A 15,535-nucleotide genomic window follows, 5' to 3' on the forward strand; every position below is an offset into this window, starting at 1 on the left:
ACAAAAACAAACAAACAAACAAAAAATAGAGTTACCATATGACCCAGCAGTCCCACTCCTGGGCATATATCTGGAGAAAACACTAATTCAAAAAGATACATGCACCCCAGTGTTCATAGCAGTACTGTTTATAATAACCAAGACATGGATGGAAGTAACCTAAATGTCCATTGACAGATGAGTGAATAAAGAAGATGTGGTACATATGTATCACACACACACAATGGAATATTACTCAGCCATAAAAAGAATGCAGTAATGCCATTTGCAGCAACATGGATGGACCTAAAGATGATCATACTAAGTGAAGGAAGTCAGACAGAAAATGGCAAATATCATATGATATCACTTAAATGTGAAATCTAAAAAATGATACAAATGAACTTATTTATAAAACAGAAACAGACTCAGAGACAGAAAACAAACCTATGGTTACCAAAGGGGAAGGAGTGGGGGAGAGATAAATTAGGAGCTTGGGATTAACAGATACACACTGCTGTGTATAAAATAGATAAACAACAAGGACCCACTGTATAAAACAGGAAACTATAACTATATTCAATATCTTATAATAACCTATAATGGAAAAGAATCTGAAAAATGGGGTAACTGAATTACTTTGCTGAGCACCTGAAACTAACACAGTATTGTAAATCAGCTATAGTTCAATTTTTTTAAAGTGTGGTAGAAGGCCTTTGGAGCATTATTATAATTTAGAAACCAGTTTAAATGTTGGTGGTGAACATCTGCCGGAAATAATCACTTTAAAAAAAAATTAGTTGATGTTAATACATTATTTCTGAGAGCTATTGCATACAAAACTAATTGTTGGCAACAATTTCAGACAAAACCATATCCCCTGAGTATAAGAGGTTATTTTTTGTTCTCTATAGGAGAAGGAATAATATCCAGTAGCATTATTAATTCATTAACATGTTTTAAATGCCTTACCTTATATCCTCTCTAAGACCTATTTTTCTTTCCCTTTGCCCACTTGCCTAGTTAATGAAGGAAACTTCCCTGTTTCCTTTCTATCTTGTTCATTTCTTTTGTGAGTCCCAGTAGCACTGATTGTAATTTTTTTAAATTATAAGTAAAGTTTATTATCTTTATGTAAAAGGAAAGCTAAACATTTTGATGTAAAATTAGAAATAATAGAGTTCTCTAAAGTAACTATAAAGGTCACTCTTAATTAAACCTCCTCTTAAGAACTTATTTTTTTCCTGTTTATTAGCACATAATTTTTAAAAATTCTTATTCAGTTCTTTAGTTTGGTTGTTGACTAATATAAGAGTATTTGGTATTTTAGCCATAGCTTTTGTACCCTTTGGGTTCCTCAATATGATATAATGCTATTACTCTGAGAAAAGTTAACGTCTGTTTCTTTAGACCTGAATTATTCACAGCTTATTCATAAATTGGAGACTGTCTTCCTTGACATGTTGTTTTAATGTTTAATAGAAAGAAATATTACATTATTGAGATTTAAAAAATTGTGTTGAAACGAGCTTTATTATATATCAGTTCTACATCCATCAATGTTAACTTTACTGAATGTTTATATGAAACCAAAAAGTACTACAGTAGTAATAGAAAACTAATCTTCTAATTATTGTAGGTAAATGTGAGTCATTGGTACCGAAAGTTCTCTGTTAATAAGTTCTCTCACCAATATTAGGTGTATAATACTATTTTCCTCTTGTGTGATTATACTAATATATTTTCTTTTTATTTAAAGCTTGCAAACACAGAAGAATACATAGATGGAGCATTATCTGGACATCTGGGTGAAGTTTTAATAAGGTAACAAAACATCAGTAGTTTATATAAGGAGTTACTGGTGAGCAGTAAAAATACCTGTTTAAATAAACTATTAGTGCCCCAATCTCAGAATTACTTTTTTTTAATCACTATTAATTTTAACATAACATTCTACAACTAGACTTCAAGATTCTTGAAATTGTTAAACTTGTCAAAGCAGATTTAAATATTTGGGAGTTGTTCATTCTTAAGATTTTTCTAGTGTTGATATTAAACTTTCTAGCTCTTAACTGTACCTTTTTCAGTGGTTTTAGTTGCAAGAGCTTGGTTTTGAATTTTAGGTGGGTCTGGCTGCTATTAGGGATTCGTATTACACTTATTTTCTAGAACTAGCTTCACATCTCCAAATTCTAGTCATTATTCCCTTTGGAAGATCATAAAGATACCATTTTATAACAACTGCATGGTATAAAAATGAGTGTCATGTGCTCTTTAACAAACCAAAGGTAAAATTTTTTTTAAAAGAGAAAGAAATGATGTATTGTAATTTTAGCATTAATATTTTTGTAATGAAAAAATCTAATAAACGTAGTAATTCAGATCTTATATGGTTTCTTGTTGGAACAACAAAATGGACTGTTTTTCTGTTTACAGGTGTAATAATGTCCTTTATATCAGGGGTGTTGAAGAAGAAGAAGAAGATGGGGAAATGAGAGAATAGCATCTTTCGGGGGGAATTTTTTTTATATATATTTGTAGACAATAAAGATTTGTTTGTTTTTCAACTTGACTGTGAGCTATTCATATTCAGATATTTACATGCAGAGCTCAAATGTTGAAACAGTTGAAAAATTATTCACAGAACTAATGCTTTAAAAGCCACCCAACTTTATTCAAGTTGGTTTTCATGTAAGCCCAATGCTGTATTTTTTTTCTATAAGGGAAATTTATTTATATACTCTATAAATGTTTATGAAAGTCAATTTTATCCCTTGTAATTGTATATTAACTGAGACCTTTTAAAAGCAACTGTTTCTTTTAGAGTTATTTTTGAGCCACTTTTGACACATATAAAGTTAAATATTTTATTAGAGTTAATATAGACTTTTACTTACTAGTCAATAAATTACATGTTAATTCTGTATCAATGTGAGCTAAATGATATGCACATTACAGCTAAAATTGAAACGTCACCTGAAAATTAAGATGGTTTTGAGTATAGAACACAACAGAAATTGTGAACTGACATGTAGGCTGAAGACATATTGTTTGTTCACTTAAGAGAATTAAGTTTTCTGAACAGAACCCCTTAATGTGAATTAAAAATCAGTCTCATGGTTGGTTATGTCTCATTATGTTCTCATGAGAACATAATCTAGTAGTTTTCATTTAAGTTTTAAACTCCTCAAATCAGTATTTTAGAGTTGCACATTGTTAAAATGTATACTCCACAGGGATAAAATTGACACTATGAACTTTCCTGTGGACTGGTTGAAAAAAAAAAAAAGATTATTTAAAGTCTTAGGTTGTCAGAATGCCATTATTGCACTTAAATGGTCATTCACCATACAGTTACATCAGTAAGGTCACTTTGGATGTGTATCCCCACCTGGGACAACAGAAAGTATAAATGTTTAGCTATATGGAATAATGGTTAGGATGTGGATAATAAAGGTCTTCAACAAAAGAAAATAACTCCCATTTCCAATCCTAAGAGCCTTTTAGAGTAAGGACCTGTCTTCCTGAAATTGGTTAGGCCTGTGTGTGGGGCAGAATATTGCCATTACTGAAAAGCAAAAATCTGCAAAATATGCCTAAAGCATTCTGGTTATAAATGTCTTACTGCTCCTATTCAAGTGAAAAAATATTCTTCCTCCAGTGATTTTGTTCTTGTATCCTTGACTAAAAGTAGTTCATGTTTGTTAGCAGATGGAGGTTTTGAGCGGTACATAAGTTGTCTTCCCAGCTGAAACAAAAGAAAAAGTAGTTAATATTTTCATATAACCATTTTCTATTGAAGTGTAACTAAAATACTAATATTAACTTGATTTTTCTGAAGAATAATATAGTTTAAAATAGTAAATAATAATCTCAATTACAAGGGATTGATAACCTAATGGATGTCCAAATGCAGGCAAAGTTAAGTAACGAATGGAGCACCATGGTATGCAGAAGACAGGGCAGTTAGGTTTTATGGGCAAGTGGGAGGATTTAGATAAAGTCATCAGATAGCTTGTGTTTCAGGTATGCTAAGCTTAGAGAAACTCCATGTTTGAGGCCAACACTTCATTTCTCAGTAACTGCCATAGCTAATTTCTACTCCATTGGTTCAAAGAGACCACTTTCCTCTGCTAAGCAACAGCTGACTGGCATTTAAAAATCCTGTTAGGGCTTCCCTGGTGGCGCAGTGGTTGAGGGTCCGCCTGCCGATGCGGGGAGCGCGGGTTCGTGCCCCGGTCTGGGAGGGTCCCGCGTGCCGCGGAGCGGCTGGGGCCGTGGGCCATGGCCGCTGGCCTGCGCGTCCGGAGCCTGTGCTCCCCGGCGGGAGAGGCCGCAGCGGTGAGAGGCCCGCGTACCGCAAAAAAAAAAAAAAAAAAATCCTGTTAAACAAAACCTTGAGAAAACCATGTACTATTTTCTTAGGCACGAGAAATCCTGTTGGCTCTTGGTCCCACCAGGAGAGGCTTAGGAATACCCCAGTTCATACCTATTTATTCTCTCTGGAGCATATACTCAAGTATATCATACTAATCTTTCTCTTTGAGTCTTTTCTCCCCCTTCTCCTTATTCATTTATTTATTTTTTGTTTTGCCTTTATATCTGAATTTGTATAAATTAAATGTATAAGAAAACTGTTCTGTTAGACATGAAATTTGATGGGACATTTCCATTGTGCCTCAAAAGGGGCACCAACCCTGTGTGTGACTGTCCCCTGCATTGCAGAATGTTTGACATTCCTGACTCCAGAGAACTAAATAGCACTAGCAGTCCTCCCCTCATTTTAACAACAAAAATATCCTTAGACGACTGGAATCCTTGAATTCCTTTCCTAATGTCATATTTTTTCCCTCACTGGTGATGATCTCCTTTGATAACCTTTGTTATTAATTTCTGTCTGGGAAAATTGCCAGCGATGAAATGTCCTAAATGTCCTCTGAAAGAGTAAAATCTTCTTTCAGAGGTCTTCATACATTGTTGACTTATCAACATTCTTTCTCCAATTTTCTTCCAGATTTAGTTTTCATTCTCATTTTTAGTCTGTTAATTCAGTAAGCATTTATTGAGTGTCCACTATGTGCCAGGCATTGGGGATACAAAGGTCATAAAACTCATTCATGGTCTAAAAGGAAAGGTGGATATATTAAAAAATAATCACTTTAATTTGGTGAGTTTAGTAAATAATAGTATATACATGTAGCAGGGTGATGAATGGTTAATTCTCTCTTAGAAGAAGAGAAGTTAGAGTTGAACTTCTCAAGAGAAGCAGAGTTGAACTAGATAAGTACAGACCCTTTTAAAGATGAAATGCTTATTTAAATAAAATTAATCATCACTTTTTGACATAGTACATATTAACAGTTACCATACTTCAGAACTTTAAGTACTTACCTCAAAGGCTGGTTGTGAGGCACAGAAGCATTCACTATAGGTTAGCTGTGACTATGGTGAGAATCAATGTCCTTATTAGCTTTGCAGTTAACTATGAGATTGCCTTCCTGGAACATACTTCAGACTCTAGCTCAGAGGAGGGAGAGTGGCATATAGAAACAAAAGGCTCTTCACACCTAGGGGGAGTTATAGACCACGTGCACTCTGTGACTGCCCAATTCTAAACTTACTGAACAGGTAATCTTGAAATATGAAGAACCTTGGCTTCTGGTCAGATTCTGCTGCTAAATCTGAAGTGACTCTGGGTAAATTATTTTAACTTCAGCTATAAGTCTCATTATTTTTACAGTGTGAGGATTAAAAGACCCTTCCAGTAATATGTAATTCACTTACTATTATTTATTTAATTCTCTAGTTTCATGGCACCTGGAGCTAAAGAAAAAGAGGAGAGGGGAGAGGTTTCTTTTACCAAAAAGTTAGTCTAATGGAGAACTGTAGAACCAGTAATTTGAATCATTCTAAAAGTAGCAAGGAACCAGAGAGAGATCAATTTAAGCTGTTAGCAATCTTACTGAAGTTTAACCTGGATAAATTAGATGAGTTAGGTATTTTGTTTTTGCACCACAGAAGCCCTCACACATTGATGTAGTGGAACCTATTAATAACAAAACACAAACCTTTTTCTTTGGTTGTGCTCCTGCTCTTTCCAGAGCAGTTTTTAGCCTTTCCTCCTGGTGTTTTTGTTTTTCTTTCACTTTCTCTTCACGCAACCTGTCAAGAGGGGAAGACATTGTTCTAACTATAAATCACAGAAAGTAAAAAAGACCTACATCATTACTATTTGGTAAAGAATTATGTAAATATTATAAAGTTTCCTTTAAGGTTAAATGAAAATAATACTTCATCTTCACCCAAATCTATGGGTTTTGAATATTCAGGTGAAATTTCAACAACAAATCCTGTTTGTGTTGAAATGGGAAGAAAATGCATGTCACCATTTTGGAAGAAGTAAAATCTATCCAAATCTTGGTCTAAAACAAGCACCTCAGCAAAGCTTTCTCATCACTCCATTTACAGTTCGGTACTTCGCAGTTAATCCGTATGGCAGCCACTTGAATTAATTTCCAGCTATTTCCCCCTCTTTTTAAACCTTTTTATTGAAGTATAATTTGGAGAAAAGTACACAGATCACAAGTGTATATAGTTCAATGGATAACCACAAAAACATACTTTCCAGTAAATCTTTTTGAATGTTATCCTCAAATTAAGGCCAAGAAATAGTATTTGTCTTTGTTCTCTTCAGAGTTGTTATGAGGATAAAATTAAATGAGCTGACTTATGCAAACTGTCTAGTCCAATGCCTGGTACAGAATAACCACTGGACAAGTGATAGCTTTTGTATGGATGTATATAATTATCAATGTAACATTCACTGAACATTTTTTATGCAAAATTAGGTGTTATGTTAGGTGCCTCCAAACCATGGGAAAAATCCAGTAAAATTCTCCTTTTGATAAGAATGATAAGTAATTGGAATTAGGTTCATGTATCACTACTGGAAATAGTAGTAATTACAAGATGCAAATGCTCTTAGTATAATTAGTCAAAGGTCATCTTCTGGAAGGAGTGATTTTCATTTATGATTTCTTAAAAAAATTGCTTCATATTCAATAAAATCCCATCAGGATCACCTTAATATATTCTGGACTTTGTTTTTATATGGAGGAAACCATATCCCCCCCACCCCAGTAATGTAAGCAGTAACAAAGTATCTAATATTAATGGCTACTCTTTGAGTACTTACTATATGCCAAGCATGCTTTAGCGCTTTACATAGATTATTTAATTTAATCCTCACAACAACCCTGTGAGATAAGTTCCATTATTACTGCCATTTTACAGATAAGGAAACTGAAACTTAAGAGAGGTTGTGTGGCCTGCCTAAGGTCACAAAAGTTGTAAATGGCAGAACCTGGATTGAACCCAGGCAGGTCAGCTCTAATGCCCATGCTCATAGCCATAGTTCTAGTATGCCTGCCAACATGTTTTTTTGCTATAACAAGAACATTATTCCACCTATAAGCATTCTCTATATGCTACATTATACTAGGGATCATATTATATTTATAATAATCATTGCCTCAAAGGTAGCATGTACATAAAATCCTTATTTAACTTGGTATGGAAATTTCTAAATCAGTGAATTCTCCGGGAAAGGCCCCAAGCTAGGCAAAGATGTGGGGACATGGGGGCTGGGCAGGGGTGGAGGTGAGGGTGGTGGTATGTGTTCCAGGGATGGCAATCTTCATGAGATTATCTTGAGGAATAAATGAGTTAATGAGTAAATGTGATGTATGTAAGTGTTGGCAGTTAGGAACTGAGGAAAACCCTCATTACATGGCTCTAACTTTCAAACAATTCCTTCATAGGTTGAGTCTCCCTGTAGTTTTCCAATGAAAGGCTCCTAATTCTAGTCTTGGGCCCTTCACCACAAGTATAGTTCTCCTTCTACATTATAGCCCTTTGAAAATTTTCATGTAAGTAGTGAATATTCACTCTGAAAATTCACTTTTTCAGGCTAGAAGGACCCCTTGCCCATCCGAAACTATGTCATTTGCCCCTGATGAACTCTCTCCTTCACAGTGCTCGTTTTACCATTGATAACGAGATGTTTATTTCGTAAGAATATGGATGTTATGTGTCTCCACACTAAATAATAGCTCCATGAGGAGGGCAGGGCTGGGTTTGATTCCACTGTGTCTCTATATTGCGTATAATAGAGACTTGCTGTATAATAGACTTCCTTAATGTGTGTGGAATCCAAGCAAAAACAGCTTCTCATTAAGTCTTTCACTACATTTATATCCTAAGACAGTGACTGTACTTTTGCCGTCGTTCTTTCTGTTTCATCCTCTCAATTGCCTCCACGGTTTCTTTGGGAATGGATTCAATGAGATCACTCAGTTCCACCAGGCGAGACTCTACTTTTACCAGCTTTTGAACTGGGTTGAGGCTGCCAACCTCAGCATCTCCAATGCAGACTTTGTATACTTGATTAATTTTTTTACTAAGAGAGTCTATCAGTTTTTCCTGAGGTTGAGAAGAAAAGGAGAGCAGAAAACATAAAATTTCATTACTATTTTCTTGTTCATTCAATAAACGTAAAATTCCCTTTTACTATATTATAATGAAAAAGGCTTTTATGTTCTTCTAAGTATTTCCTTTTTTAAAAGAAAAACTTTAGTACAACATAGAACAGTGAGAAAATGCAGCATTGAATTTATGTTATAATTTATAGTCAGATCATTACTATAGTAACACCTTGGATTATTTTCTTTAAAAATATTTCAGTCTAGGTATAAAAATAACTTAATAGGACAGATTGTCTTTTTGCTTGAATGTTTTCTGTATCATTCTCACTCAAGTAGACACTACATAAACATTTTAAATCCTTTTTTTCCCCACTCTAACGCATTTCCTAGCAGCACAGTGTGTAAGCTCCCTTTTTTGCCCTTACTATTCTAATTTGCTAAAACTATAATCCTGTATGATAGTTATTTGCATACATGCCTTATCTCCCCTCCTAGACTGTAAGCACCTGGAAGGCAGGAGCTATTTCTTATTTTTACACTTATATCTAAAGCAGCACCTTGCACATAACTGTGCACTTAATAAATGTTTGCTGATTAAATGAATGCATTCTCTAAGGAAAAAAAAAGTTACAAGCAAACAGATTCCTAAGCTGGCCTATAAAATCTTTTCAGGAGTTTTTTCATTCTCTCCACTGGGAAGCCATTCTAGTACTCCAGTCTAAGCAGAGGCTTAGGCCAAACCTTGCTGATCCCTGTACCTGGCCACTGTGCCGTTTTAACTGTTGGTAGAGATGCTCGAGCTTGTAGGTAACATGTTTCGGGACCGTAAGGAAACTTTCTGTCTCTCCAGTGTGTACCCGGCATTCGCAGATAAAAGGATCTCAATAAACTGAGCAAAGTAAATCGTTCTCCAGGTAGCATCCTGCCCTCATTCCTGCTTCTGCTCAGGAAGATGAGAATCACCATAAAGCCAAGGACAAATAATCCTCAAGACAGATGTAGCTCCAGGAGCCATGGGAGACCCCTCCTGAAACCACAGACTCATTACAGAGCCACCAACACTTAATTACAAGTCAAGATCTGTTACCAATAGTTTACTTCAAACAGCTTGTCTGTCCCACCTAGTTTAACAAGCTTTCTGATGGTCCTGTTTGCCATAAAGTCCCCCGTTTTTCTTCTAAAGTAACACTTACTGTATTCCCTATTTATATTTAAAATATGCTTCTTCTAGGAAATTTGGAGAAATACAAAATAATGTTAAAGGAAAAAGTAAAAAAAAGCAAAAGTCCTATTTGCCATAAAGCTTTTTTCTTTCCCTTTCTAAATAACATTTATTGTATTCCTATTTATATTAACACATTCCTTTTAGAAACTTTAGATGTATAGAAAAATATAAAAGGAAAAAAGTATAACTCATCAAGGGGCTAAAATATTGTACTTGGATATGGAAAAAATTACTGTAATGTGGGTCATTAAAAATATATATTCTGAGAAAACATCTTTAATATGAGAATGATTAGTAAGTTGATGGAAGTTTTGTGGGGAAACCTCTTGAACACTTAGAAAGAGCTTTAGAGATGGATGGGCAGCGACCTTTCAGCATGTCTTGTTTTCTTTTTAAGTTCTGCCTGTCAAACAGGAGAGGAAAAGACAAGTAGAGATATTTTATTAAGATAACAAGTTAAGAACAGTGTAAGAAGTAGGATTGGGGAATGAGGTTAAAGAAAATACTCATGTATGAAAAAGAGATTGAGGGCCTGGCCCAACAGAGCAGAAGGACAGGGAAAAAGGGAGCTCAAGGCACAGACCTACAGATGACAGAGAAGTAAAGCATCAGTCCCATCCCTGGAGCTGCCACCAGATGGCGGGCCCAGCCCAGAGCACCTCGGAGGAGGAGTAGCCAAGAGAGGCTGCAAGAAGTGGGAGGAGATGCTGCTTTCTGCTGTGTAGCGGGACAGGATCGGGACAGGACCGTGAAAGGCTCAGAATACTGGATACGAACTCTGGATGCCTTCAGCAGTGAATGGGAAGTGATCTGACCAGAGCAATGATTAGGAGAAATAGTTGTATCAAAACTGGATAGGCGAGGGGGTAGATGTCTAGATGACCTTTAAAGTCCTTTCCAACTCAAGGATTCTGTAATTCTAATCCATGTTATGTTCTGCTGAGCGCTGACTGTAAACAACTTTTGCAATTGAACTTGATTAGCTCCCTGTGCCCAAGAACGATAAAACGAGAGATGAGGACGTTCTGCAAATTGAACAACGGAATAGCTTACATTCCATTTCATGTTCGATAAACAACTGCACAAAACAACATGTATGAATCTCACAAACATAATGTTGAGAGGAAGAAACCAGACAAGCCAGACATATTACATGATTCCATTTATATAAAGTTCAAAAACATGAAAGCTAATCGATGGTGAGAGAAGTAAAGATAGTGGTCATCTTGGGTGTATGGCAGAGACTGGAACGGGGCATGCGGGAGGCTTCTGGGGGTGGTAATGGTGTGTTCACCTTGAGGAAATTCCTTGAGAGATAAACTTAGGATCTGTGCACTTTTCAGTATTACATTATAGTTGAGTTTAAAATTTTATTTTAAAAGTAAAATATTGAATCAAGGAAAAATGTTTTTAGGGGATTAAGTACAGTTAAGAGTGTGGAAATTTTGAAAGAATAAAATACTCATAGCTCCAAAATACCTATGATAATTTATGAATATTAAAATTAGACACAGCTATGCTTATTCACTCATAAAGGATTATGTTTTGCACATTTCAACATATGAAAAGAATGGGAGTGGGGAAGCTGGAAAATTCTTAGAAAAGAATACTTTCCCCTGCCAATTGTCCTGCTCTGCCTCTGCTTCTCTGCCCCAACATTTCACATTTTTGGGAGACACTGTGAATTATTAGCTCCATTTTCCCAGAGTATATAATACACGGATGCCAAAATTACACTTGTGACCCAAATGTCATAGTCTTTAAAAAAGTAATTTTCAGATCAATTCTATCTTCTCCATTTAGGGCTCTGGTTGCTTCAAAGTTTGAGTATTGAAATGCCACTTTTTTTCATAGCCACCCTAAATTTGGATGAAAGGGGCTTGGTGGAGGGCACGGGGAGATACCACTGATATTTACCTGACATTTTTCATGTTACTCAGTTTCAGAATTATTTAAAACAGAATTGAAGGGTGGAAACAACCCAAGTGTCTGTCAACAGATGAATGGATAGACAAACTGTGGTATAAAAATACAGCAGAATATTATTTGGCTGTAACAAGGAATGAAATTCTGATGCATGCCACAACATGGATGAACCTTGAAAACATGCTAAGTGAAATAAGCCATAAACAGAAGTCCAGACACTGTATGCTTCCATATATATGAGGCAACTTTATAGAGACAGAAAGTAGAACAGAGGTTACCACAAGCTGGAAGGTGGGGGAATGGGGAATTATTATTTCATGGGTACAGAGTTTCTGTTTGGGATGATGAAAAATTCTGTAAATAGATAATGGTGATGCTTATGCAATATTGCAAATATACTTAATGCCACTGAATTGTACGCTTAAAATGGTTAACTTGTAAATTTTATGTTGTGTATATTTTACCACAATTTAAAAAAAGGTTTAAAAAAACCCCCAGCATTGAAGAACTGAGAGGTGGCTGTCATCACACTTCCTGCTCTGGCAGTGCACAGTCCTATCCCCTCCTACCTCCGGGTGTTATGCCACCCTAGGAAATGTGGGCTGTGAAGGAGCCATAAACAGGTTTGTCTTTTATAACCCTGCCCACCTATGGGCAGGGGAGCATAGTCATCTTCTGATAGAGTCCCCTTAAATCTACCTGTGTTTGAAAATCAAGTTCATAACTATAATTGTGATATTAGTCTCACATATGAGTTTTGAATTTTATTCATTTGAGATGTTTACAAGAAAACCAATGTTAGCTGGAGTTTGTTGTGGGTCTTAAAACTAACCTAATCATTCATTCAACAAACATTTATTGAGCACTTACTTTATGAGGACACTAAACTTAGCTGACTAGATAGGGTAAGACAACCCCTACCCTGGGGTTTGCATGGAGCTGGGAGAAACCAGCACGCAAACAGATAAGCACACGTGGATCTATGCAGACCCGAAAGAGGCCACAATCTATTACAAGCTCACTGTTGGGAAGATAATTCCTTTCAGTGCTGATTCAGTGATTCCTCTGTTAATTATTTGCCCCTCAAATTAATACCAAAATGATCACAGGTAGTGAAATACTTCATATGTATGGTAATATGTATACTGACTAAAAGAAATGTATTTATAGGCGGGGAAATCTCAGCATCATACTTTGTAACATTTTAAGAGAACTCCAATGCCAATTTAAATGCTTTCTATCTACTGTGAAATTAGCTATTACATATTGACAAGGTAATTATTTCCAAGCTGCTTTCTGGGCTCCATCATCAACCTGGGACTTGTGGTTTGCTTTAATTCCCCTATTCCAATGCTTAATACACAGGGAATGCAGATTATTAATATCATGAGCCAAAATAAAATTACTACAGGCAAAGAATGATTACCTGAGCATCTGAATTACATTCTCCAAAACTAAATAGCCGGGACCTTAATTCCAGTTCTGCTGCTTTTTCCTCTTCTCTTACACAGTTAACCTTAAGCATTTCCTTGTGTTCCAAAAGAAACTCTATGTTGGTATTTCTATTGCAAAAGAAGAGAGACCCTTGTCTGTAATTTGTGGTTTAGTGAAATAAGCCATCAGTCAGGAGCTTCAGCACTCCCTCCAGATCATGTGTCAACATCCTATGTCTAGCAAGCCAAATACAAGTTTATATTTTAAGACATTGACAAAGTACATGCAACTTTTCAGGTTAAAGTGAGAAAAATAAATGCACAGATGCTTTTTAACTTCCATCAGGAAGCATTTTTCTCACCCCACCCCCACTTCTGTGGTTCCCCTGAGTCCCCCAAATAGAAAGCAGCAGAGCTGAGGTATCGGGAGCCCAAGCTGTGTGACCTAGTATGTCAGCGTTCTCAAACCTGGCTGATAATCAGAATATCTGAGGAGCCACTGGGTAAAGTACAGACTCCTGACTACTCACTTAGAGATTCTGATATAGATCCCCTTTTCCTGCCCAACCATACCCACCCCATCCCCTCAAATCATATTGTCAGGGCGGGGGCCCCATACACTGAGGACTGGGAGAGAGGAGACAAGGATTAAAAGGATACAGTAGTCTACTGGGTGATTATGAGATTATGGTTTTAGGTTCTTAACTTATGAACAAGTTAATATGTTCCAAAGTTCAATGTAGTTTGACTTAACTATTTAAAATGATTGCTGTCTTCTGATCCAGAAGACTCTTCCCAAAAAAGGTTCTACACATTTTTAGAATGAGTAGATATAAAGGTCTATTCTCTGCAACTTGAAGCTATTTTCCAAAATTGTAATCATATAAAATTTTAGAGTAGAAAGGAATTTTGTGAGTCATCAAATCCAGCCTCCTTCCCAACAGAAATCCTTCTTTATAGTAGCCCTGATATATCAATATGTACATTATAAAATGATATATTTAAGTCACACACAAAAAAAACTTTTGCTGAGAGTCACAGCCAAGTAAAAGGCATTTATTAGCATTATCCAAAGCATGAATTGATTAGCCAGATGATAGCATAAAACTGTATTGAACAAAAATTAAGGCAGTAGGTGACATTTCAATTCTTTTTAATCTTTTAAATTGTCTCTTATTATTGCTAGCTAGGAAAATATTTTGACAAGTGAAAAGTAGGGACTAAAATTAAACTAAAGCCAGTCTATTCTGTGTAAATATAACTTCTACCTTTTCCACTCTTCAGTGTAAACGATTATTAACAAAAATCCCATCCTAAATCCAGAGAGACCACAAGGAAGGGCCATACATAAATGAGTTGGACTTTATCTCTGGTTAGAAATCGGTTAATAGAATAAGTCTACTTGTTTTTAATGACTTACATTTTATCCTGTATAAGTTTTTCTTTTTTATTTACATCTTTCAGATTTTCATCTACATCTTGGGAGTATTGTACCAAAGTAAGATTCTGCTCTTCCAGCTCTGTGAGGACCTGAAGTAACTCTTCGGGTTCTTTGAAATAAAGTTCTGGCTCCTAATCAATCAATAATGAAGAATATAATTCGCTTAAAAACATGCTACCTGTGTACATGTGACATCTAGGGAAGAAACAGTGGGGTAAAGGAATACCGTTCTGATTATGAGGGAGACATGGGCAGAGATTGACAAAGGAGCCTATTTCCACATGAGAGCTGGCCTTCAGGAAGAGAGCACTTTGGGTGTTGGGGGGAGATCAAGGTTATTAGGGAAGGGGAAAAGGAAGAGGGTGAGGAAAAGAGAAGGAAGAAGGGATGGAGCAGAGGAGGAGGCAAGGGCAGGAAAAAGGGAAAAGGCAGGTCTACAGAAAGGTAAGGGGAGAGGAACAGAAGAACGAGAAAGACAGGAGGCTAAGTGGAGGTCATTTTCTCCCCACATTTTAATGATTTTCTATTTTCCAAAATTTTAAGTATAAGTTTATATTACTTTAAGTAAATTTAATTATTAGCAAGATGACTTGAATATTTGCACACCCATGTTCATCGTATTTACTATAGCCAAGAGGTGGAAGTAACCTAAATGTCCATAGACGGATGGATGGGTAAAGAAAATGTGGTATATCCATTCAGCCTTAAAAAAAAAGGAAATCCTGTCATTTGCTACAATATGGATAAACCTGGAAGACATGAGGACATGAGACTAAGCGAAATAAGCCAGTCATGAAAGACAAATACTGCATGATTCCACTTTTACGAGGTATATAAAGTAATCAAACTCTTAGAAATGTAAAGTAGAACGTGGTTGCTAGAGGGAGTGGGCATAGGGGAGTTGTTCAATTGGTGTATAGTTTCAGTTTTGCAAGGTGAAAAAGTTCTAGAGGTCTGTTACACATCAGTGTGCTTATAGCTAACACTACAGTACCATACACTTAAAAATGGTTAAGATGGTAAATTGTGTTTTTTCTACAATTAAGAA

The 15,535-nt window shown here is 36.0% G+C and overlaps 2 protein-coding genes across 2 annotated transcripts in view; one reads left to right on the plus strand and one right to left on the minus strand.

Annotated features, from left to right (window-relative positions):
• Positions 1-2,551, plus strand: part of SNRPF (small nuclear ribonucleoprotein polypeptide F) — a 9,530-nt gene extending 6,979 nt beyond the window's left edge. Inside the window, exons 4-5 of the mRNA XM_027108220.1 lie at positions 1,739-1,803; positions 2,416-2,551. Of these exons, the coding sequence (XP_026964021.1) occupies positions 1,739-1,803; positions 2,416-2,482 (132 nt within the window). The 3' untranslated portion in view covers positions 2,483-2,551. The remainder of the gene's footprint in view (positions 1-1,738; positions 1,804-2,415) is intronic.
• A 50-nt stretch (positions 2,552-2,601) lies between these two features.
• CCDC38 (coiled-coil domain containing 38) overlaps positions 2,602-15,535 on the minus strand; it is a 41,917-nt gene continuing 28,983 nt past the window's right edge. Inside the window, exons 9-13 of the mRNA XM_027107241.1 lie at positions 14,467-14,618; positions 13,040-13,175; positions 8,255-8,460; positions 6,048-6,141; positions 2,602-3,727 (exon numbers count right to left, since the gene is read on the minus strand). Of these exons, the coding sequence (XP_026963042.1) occupies positions 3,614-3,727; positions 6,048-6,141; positions 8,255-8,460; positions 13,040-13,175; positions 14,467-14,618 (702 nt within the window). The 3' untranslated portion in view covers positions 2,602-3,613. The remainder of the gene's footprint in view (positions 3,728-6,047; positions 6,142-8,254; positions 8,461-13,039; positions 13,176-14,466; positions 14,619-15,535) is intronic.

This window comes from Aethalodelphis obliquidens, unplaced genomic scaffold (genome assembly GCF_003676395.1).
Source record: "Aethalodelphis obliquidens isolate GAN/ISIS:26980383/991018 unplaced genomic scaffold, ASM367639v1 scaffold8, whole genome shotgun sequence".
In the NCBI taxonomy this organism is placed as follows: Eukaryota; Metazoa; Chordata; class Mammalia; order Artiodactyla; family Delphinidae; genus Aethalodelphis; species Aethalodelphis obliquidens.